The 20,171-nt window shown below is 31.2% G+C and overlaps 2 protein-coding genes across 3 annotated transcripts; one reads left to right on the top strand and one right to left on the bottom strand.

Moving 5' to 3' along the window:
* Positions 1-1,001: 1,001 nt before the first annotated feature.
* Positions 1,002-9,862, top strand: LOC148276161 (selenoprotein M-like). 2 transcript variants are annotated; one of them, XR_015823855.1, is made up of 3 exons: positions 1,093-1,497; positions 1,587-2,058; positions 9,613-9,862. XR_015823855.1 is itself a non-coding variant. In XM_088234661.1 (2 exons), exons 1-2 carry the CDS (start codon positions 1,408-1,410, stop codon positions 1,863-1,865), a joined length of 369 nt encoding a protein of 122 aa, XP_088090787.1. In that variant the 5' UTR covers positions 1,002-1,407; the 3' UTR covers positions 1,866-9,862. The 2 variants fall into 2 exon arrangements, 1 of the variants encoding a protein (XP_088090787.1); XM_088234661.1 differs by having other exon boundaries at positions 1,002-1,497; positions 1,587-9,862.
* A 2,991-nt stretch (positions 9,863-12,853) lies between these two features.
* Positions 12,854-20,101, bottom strand: LOC148276160 (E3 ubiquitin-protein ligase RNF185-like). The gene is made up of 5 exons (XM_088234660.1): positions 19,948-20,101; positions 19,589-19,802; positions 17,810-17,948; positions 16,482-16,644; positions 12,854-13,833 (listed from the first exon to the last, which is right to left on the bottom strand). Exons 2-5 carry the CDS (start codon positions 19,735-19,737, stop codon positions 13,736-13,738), a joined length of 549 nt encoding a protein of 182 aa, XP_088090786.1. The 5' UTR covers positions 19,738-19,802; positions 19,948-20,101; the 3' UTR covers positions 12,854-13,735.
* Between the last annotated feature and the right edge of the window lie 70 nt (positions 20,102-20,171).

The raw sequence follows: 20,171 nt of genomic DNA, 5'->3' as shown, positions 1-20,171 counted from the left end.
ATTAACCTAAAAATGAAACCATTTTAAGGTCATTCTAGTTTGGCTGTGTTTTCAAAGATGTCTCCAAAAAGAGACAACTTCACTCACATTATAGTCGACCAACTCACAAAAAGGTCAAATCAATGATATGAGTCCAAAATCCGCAAACTTGGGCGACATTAATTTTTCCTTTCTAAATATAAATAAATGCCAAAAATTAACAGCTATTTTCAAATAAAACAAAACTTGAATTTTCGGGATCGATTCGCATAACGCTACTATATGTATATACTCTAAGGCTACTAACTACTAACTTCATTATTGTTTACTTCATTTGATTTCCTTCCCGCAATCTGTATCTCTTCCGGACCTGAGCGGTTTGCAAGATGTGTTTGTCTAAAAAATTTCAAAAGCAGTTGTGTTATTGGGTGTAAGTGTAAATATTATATTTCGTCTCGACATTCTTTGCCATCTTACGCAAAAAAATCATCTACGTTACGTGAATGGGTATGGAGAATTGGACGTTTCCATATGTTAGAAACTTTTCGAAACCAATATTCTAAAAAAAAGTTTTTCATTTGTGACAAACATTTTCCGAGTACGCTTAAAAACAGGAATGGTTCGATATTATTTTTCGCTTTGCCGGACATAAATTTGCCTGAAATTAGATCATTCTCTTCTCTTCCCCTTATAGGTAAGTTTATGTTTTCATTGTGAGATTTATGTTTATTTTATGACGTGGTTGTTCGTTGTATTTGTTTATTATTTTTACCGTAAATACATTATTATCGTAAATATACGACATAAATTTATCCCCGTAGTAAAATCCTTGTTAATTTATATGATTTCAGGATTACCTCTATCTTATGGGCCTAGCACGAATTCTGACAACAAACTAGATTTGGTTCCAGTAGATGAATGTACGTATTCAGTTGAAAGTAATTGTATTTGATTTTAGCCCTATTTGAATTCGTACTTCATTCTTACTTAAAATATTAATCTACAATTTATTTTCAGATCAGACAATTCTGCTCCTAGAAGCGACGTAGGTTCGAATGTTGATATTTATCAGTACGGTGATAAAGGAAAGTATTTTTCGAATTCAGATAGAGGTGATGCATAATCAAAACCCGTTTCTATTTACCCCACCCAAAATTATTCTAAATCGATATCGAAAATCGAAAGAAAAAAATACTTTTACAACACTATCTGTCAAAAATATCTTGTTATATTGCCTAAACTGTAGTCTTTAGTCTATGAACTTGATCGATATTTTTTTGACAGTTCTCGGTATTTGCGTTTTGGCTACGGGTTTAAGATAATATTTAATGTTTTATTTTTGTAATCACAGATATCTTTGATAATTAAATTGCCAGAGCTGTCGTGTACAGTCGCGAAATAAATTTAAGTATATAGATCATTATCAAAATGACTAAGTTAGTATTCATTTGCAGTATATTATTTACGGCACTAATAGCCAGTGGATATGACAGAACTATAACATCGGCTAGAGTGGAGGTATGTAATATATAATATCTGATCAAGTTTTAATGTAGGTGTTGTAAATTTGTATCATTGGTCGTAATGTAATTGTTATTACGTTTCAGAGTTGTCGCGGGTGCTCTTTAAATCGGCTACCGCAGGTAAAGCAATTTATTTACACAGATCTTCCGCTGTACGACAAGGTAGAATTCACAGCTATACACGGTGCTCCACCTGAGCTGGTGCTATTAAGCGACGCGGGGGAAGAAATTCATAGACTACCACTTTCCACTCTCACAAGACTGGAATGCAATGAACTCCTTGAAACCTATGGGTTCAAAAAATCTCAACCTGAAGACAATGGCGGTGGAAATTCTGATATACCAATCAAATCAGAATTCTAGTTCCAATATAGAATAAGAAGAATGCCATGATGATTGAAATAATTGTAAAATATTTAAATAACTGTAAATTGAAACATAAATGCTGATAAGAATGTTGATAAGTAATTTGTAATAGTCTCAAAGTGTTTTATGTTTGTTTTTCAACACACACAATTTTGTCTTATCAGTTATAGCATCCTTGTATACTGATAAAGTTTAAATATATTTTTTTAATCGGTACATTCTGCATGTATGTAATTCCATTCATTTTATTTTTGTGCATAATTGTGTAATCTTTTATAATAAAGTACACTTAAAAAAAAAGACATGTTTAAAAAACTATGACTATGAACCCCACATATATATAATACTATTTAATGCTATGTCATGCATATTGACAATGAGAAACTTCAGCCCTACGGGAAATTGGATACAATAAATGTTTTCTTGCGCGCTATGAAAATCAGATGTGGGGCAACTTAACAACCTAAAAGAGGTACTGACACACAATTCTGGTTGAACAATAAGGAGAGGTCTCAGCAAAACATTTGTACGAGGTTTTCCCAAGGAATGAATTATGTTAAACCCAAAACCCGGACGACCTCTCCTTTATCACACTGAGTGTTTAATATTTTGGAAGACGAACACAGCTCTCGAAGACAAAATCTATTTTCAAAGGAGTTTTAGGACTAGATCTTCCTTAGGGGGAGGAATTTGAGTGAGAAACTTCTGGATGGTTTTTCAAATATTTGAGTTAGTTTATTTCAATTTTATTTTTTCATGTGCTTCAAATGTTTTTTTATTGCAGATTCTTTTATGTGTATTTTTAATGATGTTTTTGTACTGTATAATATATAATATGGTGATATGCATTTTGTTAAAGGGTTATACATATATTTGTCCCAACTCAACACAAGACTTCGGTTCCAAGGAGTTGGGATTTGTGCCTCAATAAATGTTACATAAATATATTGTGAATAAAATAAATAAATAAAAATTGTAACCACCAAAACATGAGAAAACTTGTTGAACAAGGTTTCAAATGTAGTTTGAACCTCGTGCTATTAATTATTGAGCATTTGTTTGTTGTAATACAGGAAATATAAACTGGATAGGGTTATATATTCATGTTTAAGGTATGTTCTAAAATTGTAAATGTATTTTGTTTCACATTTATAATATTTTAAAAAAAATACTGCATTATTACAGTATTTTGAGTTTGTCATGTTTGTAGATAAAATACTGGATTTTAGTTAAGTTAAACACCTGAAACCTTCATCTGATTGAATTATTTCACATACTAGGCAACACCTTAAACAATTTTTCAATTTTTATACTTCTACTTGGACCAGTTGGTTTAGTTACAATATTTTGGGTTTGTTTAAATGTTTGTAAGACAAAAACTGGATTTCACCCCCTAGGGCAGGGCTCGGCAGTTTGTCAAATGGGAAGAGACAAATTGTCATGGAAACAGGATAACAAAGATACCAGAGAGTAATATACATACATTATGGATTTTTAGTGGAAAAAAAGTTTGAGATTTTTTATTTTCATTAGAATGGCTTTCATGCACTGCTTTTGATAGCAATACTGTATCTGGCAAATAGCTATATTTTTAATTGAATACATGATTGTAAATTTTCATCCGTTATTTAGCTTATAAGTTTATTTCTTATTTGGTTCATAGTTGAGAATGTATGCTCCCATATATATGTAGAGCCAAAGATTGTGAAAATACCAAATGATAGTTTTTTTTATCAGTTTGTTTCATACAATCTGTTTCATAGCAGTTGTTTTTATGCTGAGAAATCAAATTGGATTTCTCTATTGAGTTCTTCCAAGCGGCTGGTCAGATCTGTGAATTTGTTGTTCCACAGTTCCTAGCTTTTAAAATTTATTAGCTGCATCTGAAGTGAACAAGCATCTGTGTCGAACGGTGTTAAGTTCATTGAAATTTATTTTGAGAGGATGTACGATTAAATCTAGAGTAGCTTTCATCGTACGTCCTCTCAAAGGAGAGGGGGGGGGGTTAATATGTATATTGTTAAGCATTGTTTTAGTATGTTCCATTCATGCTCAATTGGGTTAAGATCAAATGAATGTCAATTATGACATATGACAATGTATTAACATTTCTTAGACACATTGCAACAATAGTATGTGATATGATTTAATATTTATCAAAAAGAGATCAATTCCGTTGCTGAAATAAATACCTACCTACCCACACCATAAATAATTGAACCGATAGCGAGTTCGATGTTTAGATTTTTACCAGATATAGATCTGAAATTTTAGAACAGTTGATAGCAACTGTTCTAAAATTTGAATATAAGTTAATGTGACATTCATCAGAACATTCATTAATAAACAAAAATTTAACTACACAATCTTTTCAATAATATTCTAAGTCCAGTAACACGTTAGAACAAGAATCACATTCTGATAATGCCACAATGCTAATCTGTTGCACTAAGTCCTTTACAAATGTGAAGATTTAGTTTGTGTTAGCATTTTCAAATTATCCAATCAATCCTAAAGAATTCGTGATCTGCAATTGCAATCTAGCAATTAAATTGACTGCTTCACTACATCTGTGGGGTACATACTGAATAAAATCAGGATACAGTTTTTCCTGTTTCAACCTTCAAAACCACTTAGTGTGGTTCCGTAATATGATCGCATCTTTAATAAATAATATGTCCTTAAGAAGCGCAACATACAGCTTTGAATTCACAGTTGGCATACACAGTTAGTTTTTACTCTACTACGCATTTTGCACGGCAATTTTCATGCGAAATTGCTTATTTTTAGGAACATAATTTCTAACTATCGTTTTATGAAGCATCATCTCTACTCAAATATACCTAAGTGTAATATGTACGTATTAAAAAAAAATCATCCTTAAACAAAAACAATAAACATTATTTAAAGAAGATATATTATTTTAATATTTTACATTTCAATACAAATAATTTATCCATATGTGGTATATTGATAGTACTTAAATAATCATGAATAACATTCAGTTCAAATCCCACCAATATAATAAAACACCTGTGTTACGAAAAATTATTTACAAACTTAAATTAGGCATAATGAAGTAATATACATCAATAGCAAAAGTTATAAATGATGTTTCTAAACACGCACATACGTAATATGTAAATATTATTTATATACAATTAATATGTATATGTTGTAAGGTGGACTGAAAAATATGGTTAAGATAGATAAGTAGTCAATCCTCTACAAAAAAACACCTTATTGATGTAGCATCTAGGTGTAGTAGTAGTAGATACTGGTATAAAAGTGAGCCAGATACATTTTATTGAAGCTGTTCATAGTAAGAAAATGGCATGACAAATAATGTGCAGTTGATTTAGTCATTATGCACCTGTTTAAATTATTTTAAAGAAGTTTTTTTTTAATATTTAACAGTATTTATAAAATTTACATTAAAAAAAGTACATATATAATTTCACACCACCTTCCATATCTATATAATATGGAGTATCTGAGAAAAAGTTTGAGAATCTGTTATAATTTAACACATATTTGTTGAATTACAAAAATTATAAATGCTTTATCATTATGTACACTTGTTGACCATATCAAGTATAAGAATACCATAATATTTTTAAATACATTATGTATCTTCCTTGTTTCAAACATACATATTATATGGCAGCAAATCTTAGGTAAGACACAGTAATGACTACTAAAAATCTCAGTCAGCAATATTATATCTCTGGTAATTTTTTCAAAATAAGAGGAAAAACATTAAAAGTTTTCTACGGGTAAAATGCCCGCTCCAGGATTTAAGCTGCACTTCTTAATTCTTTTTTAAAAACCTCAAATGTTAATATTTCATGTGCAAATAAATGGACATATTTTGCACATTTAGCTAGTAAAGTAAACTATTTATATATGACAATATTAATAATATCACTAATAGCGGCCTCATCGTAAGAACGAGGGGCGTTCAATATATTCTCGGTATAGATATGAAAGAGTGCAACTATGAATAAATAGTTTATTACCTCATTATATTACACTCATTAGTAGTATAAGTACAGCTTTTCATAACAAACGGATTATTAGTCATTGAGTAGCTGTCCCCGAAACATAAGCAAGATGATTCATTTCGCAAAGTTAAACAAACACGAGTACCGTTCTGTTATAAAATTCCTCACCAAACAAGGAAAAGATCAGAAAACCATCCACAAAGAGATGGCAGAAGTTTATGGAGAGTCTGTTCCTTCATTATCGACAGTTCAAAAGTGGTCCAGTGAATTTAAGAGGGGCAGAGAGAGCATAGAAGACGACAAGCGATCCGGGTGGCCAATCGAGGCCAGTAATGAAGAAAATGTGGGGAAAATAGAAAATTTTATATTGGAAGATGCCAGAATGAAGGTGAAAAGGATAGCCGAGATTACTAGCCTATCCACTGGTACCATTGTTTCTATTTTACACGACCGCCTACACATGTCAAAAGTCAGTGCAAGATGGGTGCCGAGATTCCTAACGCCACTCCAAAAATCTCACCACGTACAAAGCTGCAAAGGGTTTTTGGAGCTCTATGGTGAAAATTCTAAAGAAACTATCGAAAAAATTGTTACTGGGGATGAAACTTGGGTTCATCACTATGATCCTGAGAGTAAGCAGGAGTGCATGCAGTGGCACTGAAAAGGTACAGAGCACCCAAAGAAGTTCAAGGTGACACAATCCGCAGGGAAGGTCATGGCTACAGTTTTCTGGGATTCCCAGGGAATTTAGCTGATTGATTACAAGAAAAAGGGCATCAATATCACTGGAGAATACTACTCTAGCATCCTTCATCAATTGAGGGAGGCAATCAAAGAGAAAAGGCGAGGGAAATTGGCCAGAGGGATCCTGCTCCTCCACGACAATGCACCGGTGCACAAGGCTCAAGTTGCAAAGGCTGCAGTTCGTGAATGTGGTTTTGCAGAAATCAATCACCCACCGTATAGTCCAGACCTGGCACAAAGGGATTTTTTTCTGTTTCCAAATCTAAAGAAAGACATTCGTGGGAAACGATTTGACGACGATGACTCATTAAAAGCGGCGATTAATGAGCATTTTGATAGCAAACCGGAATCATATTTTTTTGAGGGTTTAAATAAATTGATTGCTAGAAGTAAGAAGTGCATAGATATTAAAGGTGACTATATTGAGAAATAAAAAAATAAGAATTAACCTAAGTCTTTTCCTTCGTACCCATACCGAGAATATATTGAACGCCCTTCGTATTTGAGAGCATTCCATAAGCGGCAGCCGCAGGTTTCTTCATATTGAAGGAGAAAATTAAAATCTCCCGCCGATGACCAGAATTTGGCTCATAAAACGACATTTTCAATTGAGAATAGCTTTATGGTTCAGACACAAACAGACTGTTTCTATAAGGTTATGTTGACAGATGCCCAAGTTTATTGCATGACGTTTATGATCTACTTATTTCGACCTTTACTTACCGCTAAAGCCATCTACAGGAAAACGGCTGAAGCAAAGTTGTAAACATAATATTTTAAGATATAGTATATATGACGTATAAAAATAACCACAAGTTGTAATGAGGAATTTCAGTGTCTATATTTAAAAAAAGAAACATGCCAACATAAAAAAACTTAATTTGCGCAAATGTCACAATTTTTTAAACATATTTGCTTATTCCATTACATCCTGCCGTCAAGGTCATTACTTTTTAATTTTACAGTAACTGATTGAAAAACATAGCTATCAACTTAAATGCCTTGACGTGACCGTAACCGTAAAAACCAAATGTGGCCGTGACCGTAAAAACCAAAGTGCAAATTTCTCATTTTTGATGTTTTTATACAAAACAATCACATTCATTTGTCACAAGCTTGAAAGTGTAAAAGAAAAAAAAAATGAAGACAATTTTTTTTTTAAAAAAGCCCAGTTTTTCAAGAAAAGTGAAATCTTCAAACCACCATATCTCTAAACTACACTATTTGCACGTACTACAGTTTTACACAGATGTTTAGTAAAAAAATGTTTTTCTTTTTCACATTTTAGGGAATCAGAATTCTTACAATGAAATATTGCTGTCACAATTTTTTTTTCGAAATTCCTTACTATAAATAGGGAGAAGAACTTTTTTAATATTTGATGTAGGATTTTGCTAGCTTTTGTGGTGTAATAGCTAACACACTTGAGTCACACACTGAAGTTTTCAGACTCGTTTCCTAGTGAGAACACAAAAAGAATGTGATTTTTGTCTGGGTATTCTGTGCTGTAATTCATTGTTGTAATTGGGCCTCCTGGTCTGTTGTGCAATTTAAAAAAATATATTTTGGCCTACATGGCATGGCATTGTCATTAAATACGGAATTGAATTTAGTTTATTTCATGGTTATCTGACAGGAAAAATGCATTGTAAAAGACAAAGTACACATAATAATGGAAATTATTTCATTTTCCACAATTAAAGTAAAATACCCATACATAGCACATATAAGAAACAGATACAGTACGGTTAAAAAAGTGGGTACTTTTAACAATTGCCTTGTATAAATATTCCTCATAATAAGTATTGAAATAGAATTAAAGTTACAGTTATCGGTGATAATATGATGAATGGAAGAGGATATTATTTGTAATATAATTTTCCTTAAAATTTGGAGAAAATGGAAACATTTGATTTCTGTTGAATCAGACATGAAATTCTATATAGTATAATTTCATAAGGTCCACATTATGTTGCTATTTATACGTATATTTATGTTGCTATTTTTCAGCTGGTTACTTGTATAGTAAACATAACAGACTAAGGCTTTCTTTATATAATATGTATTATTGAAACAAGATTATTCAATTTTTAGACTTGGAATGAAAAACTTAAATATTTACATTAGTATTTTCAAAAGTCTTATGTGTTTAAAAAGTCAATTAAATTATTTATAAAAAACCAACAAAAATAAAGTCTCGCAAATATTTCTAAATTATGTTTCTCTAACCCAACATTATGAGACAACTCTTTTTATTTATTTATTCACTTAAGATCAATGTTTTACTTTGTTTGAAACCACTATACTTTAAAAAGTATTCATCAACCGGGTTGTGGTCCCGTGGCTAGTGTCGGATGGATCGAAGGTCCGAGGTTCGCACCCCGCTCTACCACAACTTGATTCCCATTTTCTCAATATACAAAATATTATTTTCTAATTAATGTAATTTTTTGAGTTATCCATTTTAAAGCTTTTACAAGCCATGTATAATCCATGTGATTTTTTTTCTGGGTTATTGCTCCGTGTATTAATACTCCTTCTTGCTGACATTTCGGACAGCAGTGTCTTAGTGTATTGCAGTCGCATAGAGAGGTGACATAACCTTTCGTTCGATCCTGAAATATTAGGTCGTCCCAAAACCCACCAAGCTCGTCTGATAAAGGAGGCCATAGAAAATTATAAACATCCATACAATATTGCACGGCGTCTATCATGTACCCCCTAATAAATGTACAAAAATTAATGCTTAGGGAGGAAGAGAGCATTGCATAGATTTACATACTATTAAGCTTGTTGTCCAAATGTTTATTAACATGTATGTTAATGTAATCATTTTTATTTTTTGGTATTCTATAATAATTTTCATGCTTTCCACTTTCCATTATGCTGTATCACACAGGGCCTCTTGGCCTCATAGAGTTAGGGATACGTTATTTTTTTGTAACATGTACCTTTGTATGTGTTACGGACGTCAAAACGGAAAGCGGCCCTTGTAGGGACCGCCACTGCGCTAGGCTAAGTGTTTAGAATTAGGGATCTCGGTATGTGTTAAAAATGAGATGCCCCTCCAATAGAGACTAGTATTTGTCACTTTCGGGGGTGGCCTTTTCCATACTGAGACATTTAGAATAGGCATTAAGTTTGTAAATTAGTTTTAAGTATATTTTTGAATGTCCATTGTTTCGCGCTGCGTACAAATTCTTCATACGACTACAGTACGCCGAGACACTAAAACTACATCAGCCCAGATGATGGACGCTTTAACGCTTGTCCGATACGTCGGCAAGAAGGAGTATAAATATACTGCAATATAACTTAGAAAAACATTACAAGAATCTGATAGGCCATGAAAATCTACAAATTTTAAGCTATGTATGCATTTTTTTCATATTTTTTCTCATAGTCACTGATAAATATATTTAAAAAACACATAATACACAGTTTAAGTTTGCCAAAAAACCTGTATTTATAATATACTATTTAAACGATATAAATAAATACTATTATATTTATTTATTTATTCACTCACAAATAATTGTTTTATTTACATTTATTTAGACACAAGTCCCAACTCTGTGCGACTCATGTTTTGTATTGAGTTAGAATTAATATACAATGATATAGTACAACAATAATACTATAGTATAACAAGAAAATCATTTCAAAATAACACATAGCACATTAATATAGAAAGAACCGAGACAAAAATTAAATATGAAATTTGTATCGATTGAAACAATGCTTTCTTTAAATAACTTTAAGTTGAAACTCTAAAAATAAAATAATTCAATTCCGGACAGAATCCTATCAAACAAATGCTGCAACAGCGATCGAAGCGATTATACTTGGTTCTGAATTTGTAATAACTCCATTCAGAATTCCAATTTTGTTTTAGGCAGCTGAGTAATTTTCTGTAAATAGGTATTAAGTATGTAGGTATGTATATATAATTTTTCAATTTTAGCACTTTTCTATCCTGATGTATAGCGGTAAAAAACACACCTGTTTTATGATCACTTTCTGGTTGGAGCATACGGCGTTTACAAACAGTATTTTTAAAAAACAGAACGCTTTGTTAATAGACTATCAAACTAAGCCAATTAAAAAAATATATTTTTTTATGTATCGTATTATCGTGACTACGATTTAAAAAATACATATGAAAAGTTTGAAATTACCTCGCCCGTGACATCAGAAGTTGTCGTCGGTGAGTTGTGCTGCCATTAAAAGTAGAGCCCCGTAGCGTCAAAATAAACTTAATGTTGAAAAATTGGGCTACCCGGAAACCAGAAATCTATCACAATACATAACAACGCTGTAATTTATTGGTAGATTAACAAGAACTTGTTACAGTATATTTTTATAAATTTTTTCGTACATTTTTGAGAAACTTCGCAGTACAATTAAACACTCTTATTTTTACCGCGTATAAGAAAACAATTTCCCTTAGCACTAAACTTTCTCATTGCGTGAAATTAAAAATTATAATAGTTATAAATGAACAAAATACTTATACATAATTTATTATCCAAATTATAATGAAATACATCTGAGAAATTTCACTATCGATAACTGACTTACATATTTAGCACCATTATATAACACCCAAGGGCGCTTTACAAAAGTGATTTTATGCAATATAAAATTTAATTTTTAATTTGTATAAAACTACATGTGTACTTATTTTGTCGCTAAGAATTAAAACTTATGAATGTTTTAGAGAACAGGTGGGTTTGGGGTTTTTTTTTCCAAAACTGCACTCAACTCTATCAATAAAATATTGTAAACATAATTGTGCCGCACATTTTTTTGGAATTGACAAAAGTATTATTTTGTCGGCTTACTTGTAAAACATTTTACATCCGGATTACAAAAATGTTTAGGAGACAGTTCAAGGGCGCTTTACAAAAGTGATTTTATGCAATATAAAATTTAATTTTTAATTTGTATAAAACTACATGTGTACTTATTTTGTCGCTAAGAATTAAAACTTATGAATGTTTTAGAGAACAGGTGGGTTTGGGGTTTTTTTTCCAAAACTGCACTCAACTCTATCAATAAAATATTGTAAACATAATTGTGCCGCACATTTTTTTGGAATTGACAAAAGTATTATTTTGTCGGCTTACTTGTAAAACATTTTACATCCGGATTACAAAAATGTTTAGGAGACAGTTAAAACACTCCAAAATATTTTTTAATTATTTTAGTAAACTGATAGGACGGAGAAGGTTTCAAAAGAAAGCCGAAGATATATTGATTTAACAAAATTAATTTAGAAAGAAATAATGGCATAAAACATAAAGTACCTATATTTTCCTTCATCCCAAAGATTTATATAGACCTACTAAGTAGCGAAATTTATGATTTTTTTTAAAGATATTCGGTTTATAAAAATAAATAGAAATACATACCAATGTGCATCACAAAACTTAAATGTTGAGCTTGTATAGTACAAAGACAACGATTTATTTATTTGAATACCTTGCAGATTTTTTTATAATCTAAAAACTAATAAATCACAATTGAATCACCATAAATGCAGGAAGGGGTTATTAGTTGGAGTTCCAGTAAAAATGATATTTTTTAAAACATTATTTTAGTGTATTGCAGAGTGTCTCTACCAGAATGACTATCAATAATAATAACATGTACTTAACGGGACGTTTTTCTAATTAAATCAGTTTTTACATTTTTAAGCGATGTAAAATTTTTGCTTCCATATTTTTTTTTCCCAAAATCTATGTTATTTTTTGTTGTTTTTGCTTTTAATAGTTAAAACAATACAATAACAATCAAACAAGATTTCTTTAATTACCACGATTTACTCTAATTTAAAGATTTATCAGAAAAGTGTAAGAGCTATCAATAAAATGATTTACTTTTTAATTTATTGATAACTTTTTACCTATAAGAGATGGACCCCCCCTTTAAAATTTTTTGTAATATTTTTTTATATATTATCATTTGACAATGTCCGGTCACTTCAGCCCGGGATAATTGAATAACTCTGAAATCCTGCATCCGTATACATTATTGGCAAAAATTCAGCCTATAAGCTGAATTTTTGCCAATAATGACCAAACCTTTAAGTAAAAAACCAATTGAACAGTGTACATAAAAAAAGTTTTATGTAATTTAATAATCAACTTAATTATATTTTTTGTGAATTAATTATAATTCAAAACTGAATGAATATAATAAGATATACAATAAATTAAGTGAAATGTACATACATTTTTGTGGTATATAATATGTATTACTGTCAAAAACATGCTTACATGGTTAACCCCTAGGAATTAAAAAAAAAAAGCATTTCATTTTACTACTCAAATTTAGTTGGAACTCTTTTTTTATAAATATAACATTATGTACAATAAAAATTTCCACTTCCATTCATCTCATGAAATGACAATAACAAAATGTACTTTTTAATTATTATTTACATATCATTGAAGTAATATAATTTAGCTTTGTACACGAGAACTTCTAATGATTTATACATGATACATAAATAAATATTAAATTTTGAAATTTTAAGGAAATTATATCGTTGAGGCTTTTTTGACTTATTTCACTGCATACAGACAAAAGTCTTTTTCAAAAATCAATTATACCTAATAAATTTTAGGATTGTGTGCTTCTTAAAGTTAATTCAAGAACTTGTTATTTTAAATTGCGTTTTTAACTTTTAAATTCTTAGTGAGATTTGTGTTTATTTTTATTAGGCCTGTAGGAAAAACCCATTTGAGTCAAAATTAAAAGAACTAATTTATAAAAATAGCTTTAAAATCAAAAAACTATAACTTGATTAGAAATATGTGGACTTTATGTAATACCTTTGAAATCGTTTAACAAATTATATGATTTCTAGTAAATTTTCAACAAGGGTAAAATATAAATAAAAACAAGTAATATATACACCGTTATTTGAAGTAGCAATAATTACGACATATAATTATTTATACAGGTATTTTAACAAAAATAAGTTTAAGGATGCAGTTCATAAACCATGAGATGTCTTTTGATAAAACTTTTATGACTATAAAATAACAAACCTTTTATCTAATTCCATAAAGATTCCTAAAAATGCTTACACGGATAGAACTGTGGGGCTTATTATGCAAACATTAACCAGACAAGGAACAATACAGCCACCCAAAGGAAGATTTTTGATAAAAACCGCTCATCCTCGTATTGTGCTGTGCCATGTGGTGCTAAAAATATAATGTAATAAAAATGTGTTAAATTAAAAAATGTTCGTAAAATAATAATTATTACGTATTAAGACATGTATTGAAGCCAAAACAATAAAAAATGTGGAATGTAGGGCCCCTCCCTCATTCAACAAATCAAATCATTATATTTTGAAAAACTGGCGAGTTTGAAAAAAACTAAAAGGTTAATAGTTTTATCATTAGAATCGTAAAAACCCGCTATTAATATTTTATATGTTTTCAACGTCATTACCGATTTTTTTTAAATACCCTACTATTGAACAATCCATAAAACCTTTAATGTTGAGAAAATTAATCTTAAATTGATCAAATCAAAGAGTACTTAGTTAATTCTGTTTGTTTTACCAAAGCTCCTAGTTTTCACATTGTACTTGTAGCAACATTTGAAGCCACAATTTTAAAATGCATAGATTAAGTTTCCTCGTAAGAATTTACATATTTTTTGTCTGTTGTTCAGATTAAAAGAATAATAATACCAACTGAGGAAATAAATTATGTAAATAATTACATTGAAATAATTTCAAAATTCACATGTGATGAGTTAATCAGACTTCAATTTAGTCAAGAGAAAAATTAAAAAGATATGTCACATTGTAATTAACCTGTTATACATTAACTAGAAATCAGATCGCTATTTATACAGGATGTTTGGTAGAAAGAGGAACAAAAAAAATGGTGGATAGAGGCCATTTGGAACAAATTTGCTCTAGTGGCCCGTCCCCAAATGTCACAAATTTTTTGTTATGGTTTTTTTAATGTTTTTGTTGTCATTTTCCCAGATTTTGGTCTTGTGCTTTTAATTTAAAAAATCTAAAGCTTGTATCAGCTCTTTATAAATTTGGTTTTCCTTAGTAGTGTTGTTCCATTGTACTAGAGCAAAAATTTAGTGCAGATAATCATTTTAACAAAGTAAGAACAAAGGATACAAAAAACATAAACATGAACTTCGCGTCCGTTTAAAAAAATCAGAACTGTTCAAGATGTTCAAATTCTTTTAAAGACCTATTTAATGTATACCCTTTTGAACGATATGCTACATGCAAAACCAAATCTTGAAATAAAGATTCAGATTAAGGATAATGCTTCACAAGGCCATCTCGGGTAAAGAAATTCCATTGTTATTTGCATAGTTAGGCCTACCTACCCTAGTTGCAGAAAGTAAAAATACTTTGTCTCCTTTTGTATATATATATTTTTTTAGAGTGATAATCTGCACCAAATTTTTACTCTAATACAACGGTAAAACACTACTAAGCCAAACATTTTTTTATGGAGCTAATACAAGCCGTAGAATTTTTTCATCAAGGCACAAGTCCAAAATCTGGGAAAATGACAGCAAAAACATTTAAAAAATCATAATAATAAATTGGTGACATTTGGGGACGGGTCACTACAGCAAATTTGTTCCAAATGGCCCCCCTTTATCTACTATTTTTTTGTTCCACTCTCTACCAAACACCCTGTATTTGTATAAATTATTAGCATGCCTTGGTCATTTTCTATCACCATATTTATCGTACTAATTTAATAAATGAAATAAGTAAATAAACAAGATGAAAGATTTGTCATACATATAATTGAGCACTTATGTGTATTAGTGAACTTAAAGGTCAATTTGAATGTTACTGTTTTTGGTAAAAAAAAAAAAAAACTATTTGGGTTTGAGATGATTTTGAATTAATTAAAATTTGATATATTTTATTAGGCAAAGATTTTAACCACAATATTTTGTGTTTGTCCAAATTTTTGTAGACAAGGGCTGGATTCAACTCCCTGGGGAGCTGTTTATTTTAACATATTACAACAGAGATAAAGAACATTTAAGAGAAGGTAATATAGAAGTCTAGGCATCTACAGGGCTTATGACCTGTCAACGTTGCCTAGTATGTAGGTGAAATAATTCAATTAGATGAATCTCACCCGCATAAATAAAGGTTTCAGCTCTTTAACTTCACAAACATCAACAGATGAAAGAATTGAAGAAATATAGATGTTCAAGTACGGGCAGAATGGTAAATGTTACAGTGTATAAAGTGGCCACTTAAACCAGCCGTTGACAGGTCATAAGCCCTGTAGATGCCTAGACTTCTATATTACCTTCTCTTAAATGTTCTTCATCTCTGTTGTAATATGTTAAAGATTTTAACTATTAGTAATACTCATTTAAAAAAAAATACATTTTCCCCTAGAGAACAGAATCAAGTTAACCAACATCGCATGTACAAATATGGGTAAAAATTTAAGGTACAAGTATACTTATTTCATAAACATTTATGAAAGAAAAACAATAAAAATTTTGTCGTGAAAATGACAAAATTACCAATGTGTTCATAGTATGTACGACCCTATTTTATAAAATATAATTGTAAAGAGATTTCGATTAGGCGGAACAAATTATTATTATAATAAATGTTACTTAAAACATATAACTGATAACTAATACATTATCTCATTACTTGTAATACTTTGCAAACTAACATTGAACTTACAGTATACATATTTTATTAAAGTTTCAATAATCAACTAAAAATGGTAAAGTGAGAGAGTAAGAATCAAAGCCCAGTCCAGAATTCTTTGGCAGAAATACCTGTGATTATATTTAAAGCTTATTTGAATTATATATTTACCAGCATTTGGGCGTTGATCCCCAAAGTTGAATGTGGAAGTTATAAGGCCGAAGGGAAAAGCTCCGATACCAAAAGACATATGAAAACCATCGCCAAAACCAAATCCAGGAAATGCCCCCGTATTTTCGGGTTCGGTTCTCTGTCCCGCTGGTCTTGGTGGGGCCTAATAATTTCAAAATTATTTGTATTAATTATAAATCTTAAATCATTACGATATTGCTACTTTAAAAAAATTACAAGCATGCCCTTTCTCCTCATTCAAAAATAATTTCCTTTTAATATAACAAAAGTGATGTGCATGCAACAGTTGTGAATCTCAAGTAGTTTGACAGTTATAACGTCCCAACTAAACACAGGACTTTTAGTCCCATGGAGTTAGGACTTATGTCTCAAATTATATGTAATAAACTGTCTTTAAGTAAATAAATAAAATAAAATAAACTTTCAAACTTCAAACAGCTTTAATAGACAAATGCATGGACCAAAATCCATACTTCTATACTAATATGATAAAGGCGAAAGGGTGTTTGTTTGAGTTTCCTTCACGTCTCAATGAAGCGACCTATTGACACAATTTTTTGCATAGGGTTAGCCGGAAAAGTGAGAAGTAAAATAGGATACTTATTTTTTAATCCGAATTAAAAATTATATATATATATATATATATATAATATATTAACAATGAGCAACATTATTTGAAAATGAATAGGCAGTAAGACGGGATGTCAAAATAATCAACTTGAAATATTTATGGTAAGGTTGGTTTGCTTTTCTTTTTAATTAATTTTGGATTTGTGAACAGAATAACGATGCTACGCTACCATAGACTAACGGATCATCGTATTTCTTTCATAGCGGTAGTTGGAAGACCAAGCTACTTTCAATTCCGATAAAATACATCATTTTGTGTAATTGTTATTGATAATCAAAAACTCTTATTGATAAACGACACAACAAATTAACACCTAAATAATTTCTCCCTTAACAGTGAAGACGCAGGTAAAATCTAATATTTATATAAAATTAAAAATACGACATTGTAGACCCCTTTAGAGTCAGTTGCATAAAAAAAGTTAAGTTAAGTTTAACTTTAAATTTTATTAAAATTAACTTTTTTTATGCAACTGGCCTCCATCTATCTATCCCATAGTTGGGTCGAGGGGTAAGCTGAAACAGAATGATTGAAGTGCCCTCGACTTGACTCAGATATTTAGGAATAGCTATTCCTTTGCTTAAAGTAAGCACACACCATTCCTCTATCCTCAACACCCCAACAAACACATGAAATTACTGTTGTTATTGGATGGTAGGGTGAGTTTTATAAATACCTTATTTCTAGGGTCATCTTGCTTGGCACTGCCTCTCCCGTACAATGGAATAACTTTATCTTTACTGATGGCTGCCTTGCACACGGGACAAACTTGTCTGTTGGGCCTAGTTTCTAGCCACTGATGTAAACATGGCCAACTATAAAAAATGTGTTTATTCAAATCATACTCAAGTTTTTTTTTTAAACAAATAATGTTACTTTTATGCATACCAACAAAAATATGTTTGATTTGCAATATCACTATATCAATAAACTCTCTTTAAAATCACATTTTATGCGGGCTTCGTTATAATGAAACAGGTTAACGCAGCGGGAAAAAATCATCAAAAAATTAAATAATTACTACTTTCACGAAAACCATCCGTCTTGCAGAACTCGGAACCTCAAGAATGGTAGGTGAACATGCCAACCATTTCACGACAAGGCGGACTTATCTCCACTCGATTTATTGTTCTTACCTTATTCGGGATTTTGACCTGAGAGCGGCCATCAATTCGAAAACACTCGTCCAAGGTTCTGGTTCTGTATCACACACAGAACTGTATTCTTCATCCACCCGGACACAGAAAGTTAAATTCCTGGAAGGGTGGATGTGAAATATTGATTTTGAAGGTTGTCTAAACTGCAATATTTCATTTTTTCTAGACGCACCTAAATTGTAATACGTATACTGATCATCTCACATTCATGTTACAGATTATTAAAATGCATTGCATTCAGTCCAATGGAAATGATGATTATACTACTTTTAAAACATTTACACCACATACATAAATGAAAGTAACGTATTCTTTTGATTCATTTTAATTTACCCAGTGTGGCTAAATTAGTAAAAAATAGTGTTGTAAAATTTTGCATTCACCCGGATTAAATAAAAAAACTTTTAAGTGACATTAAGTCTTCAAATACATGATGCGCAGTTTATATCATTTTTAGATCATATGGAAAAGTCGCTAAAAAGTTCCAAGGGTGCAATTCTCCACTTGTAAGTATCAGAATAAGCACGTGCGTACGCTTGTGTTTCCAATATACTTACATGGCGCAGAAATTTGGGCAGTTAAAGCATGTGAGCAGGAGAGAAAAGATGCATTCGAGATGTGGCGTTGGCTTCGAATGCTGAGAATCTCGTGGACAGCCGGAAAAACAAAGGTCAGGAGGAACTCAATGTTCGGACACATAGCCAGATGTGACCCAGAAAATCTGGAGAAAATAATAATCACAGCCAGTATGCTGGGACGAAGAAGCAGAGGCAGATGTAGCTCGATGGATCGACCAGGTGAAAACAATGTCACGGGCGACCCCACAGGGAGCCGTGGAGAGGGTGCGAAGCCATGAAGGGTGGAGACGCACTGTCCACAAAATGGGGAGAGTACCGGCAATCACGACTCTCAGAACTGAGGGACGACAGGGAAGAAGAAGTACCAGAAAATAAAATTGACTAAGCCTAAGGAGAAAATATTGACTTAGACGTATTTCATTGTTTCACTACATTTACATCTGAAGCTTAAAACCAATCACAGTGTCTTCAAGTACGATAAGATAAGTGATATGATGCAATAAGTGCGCGAGGGTATAAGGTCAGGGAGACTAAATGCAAAAGAATTGCGTAAGATTAAAATGTACGTATTACAGCTAGTGTAAATTATTTTCATTGAAATGTACTAATACAATTTTGATGGGCACTTTTGTTGGGAGGCTTTTAAAACAATACATCAGAATATTTATAATGTTTTGGAAAGGACAATTAGCGTTAAATTATTAAAAAGTGTCAGCTTACCAAAACAAGTGACCACACAAACTGACCACAGCATCACGGGCAGTATCTAAGCAGATGTTGCATTCCAACATTCTATCATCACTTTTCTCCTCTTCGCTGTTTCCACCAGGAGGCTCTTTTTTAGGTCGAGTCTTACTTGTAGTAGCCATTATAAGGTTTAAAACTCTTTCAAAATATATTTTTTGGCTATTTATTAAATAATTAGGTACGTATCCTGAAAAATATTTTATATTATCATGTGATCCATAAAAGTGATGTTTATTCAGCAGTTATGGTTATATTTCATGATTTATAAATTTACTCTTATTTTACAAACAATAATTGCCGATCTAAAAACGCAATATAAAATCCTTGTTTACCTTGTTTCTTTTACAGAGTGCAATAAACAGAAATATTAAACACGTATATAATTTCACTTCATGACGTACATGACCACAGAAAATTTCAGTTTTTTGCAGACTTCTGTGTATATCTTTTATCCATGGCAAAGACCAGAGATGTTGTCGCTTATGTACGTAGACTTTAGAGAAATCTGAATGCCAGAGATTAGAATTGACCAATCGACATGCGCAGAAAAATTACC

The sequence above is a fragment of the Micrasema longulum genome, unplaced genomic scaffold (genome assembly GCF_059751315.1).
Source record: "Micrasema longulum isolate JH-2025_06_02 unplaced genomic scaffold, ASM5975131v1 h1tg001265l, whole genome shotgun sequence".
NCBI classification, from domain to species: Eukaryota; Metazoa; Arthropoda; class Insecta; order Trichoptera; family Brachycentridae; genus Micrasema; species Micrasema longulum.
Note: the sequence above shows the minus strand (reverse complement) of the source record. Positions and strands in the feature narration are given on the sequence as shown.

Bases quoted from the DNA above. Each gene is read 5' to 3' on its own strand.
- LOC148276160 (XM_088234660.1), bottom strand. From the start codon at position 19,737: ATGGCTACTACAAGTAAGACTCGACCTAAAAAAGAGCCTCCTGGTGGA. The intron at 17,949-19,588 runs GTAAGCTGACAC...CATTTTTTATAG, and splicing joins TTGTGTGGTCACTTGTTTTG to TTGGCCATGTTTACATCAGT. The intron at 16,645-17,809 runs GTATTTATAAAA...TGAAATTATTAG, and splicing joins AAGATGACCCTAGAAATAAG to GCCCCACCAAGACCAGCGGG.
- LOC148276161 (XM_088234661.1), top strand. From the start codon at position 1,408: ATGACTAAGTTAGTATTCATTTGCAGTATATTATTTACGGCACTAATA. The intron at 1,498-1,586 runs GTATGTAATATA...ATTACGTTTCAG, and splicing joins TAACATCGGCTAGAGTGGAG to AGTTGTCGCGGGTGCTCTTT.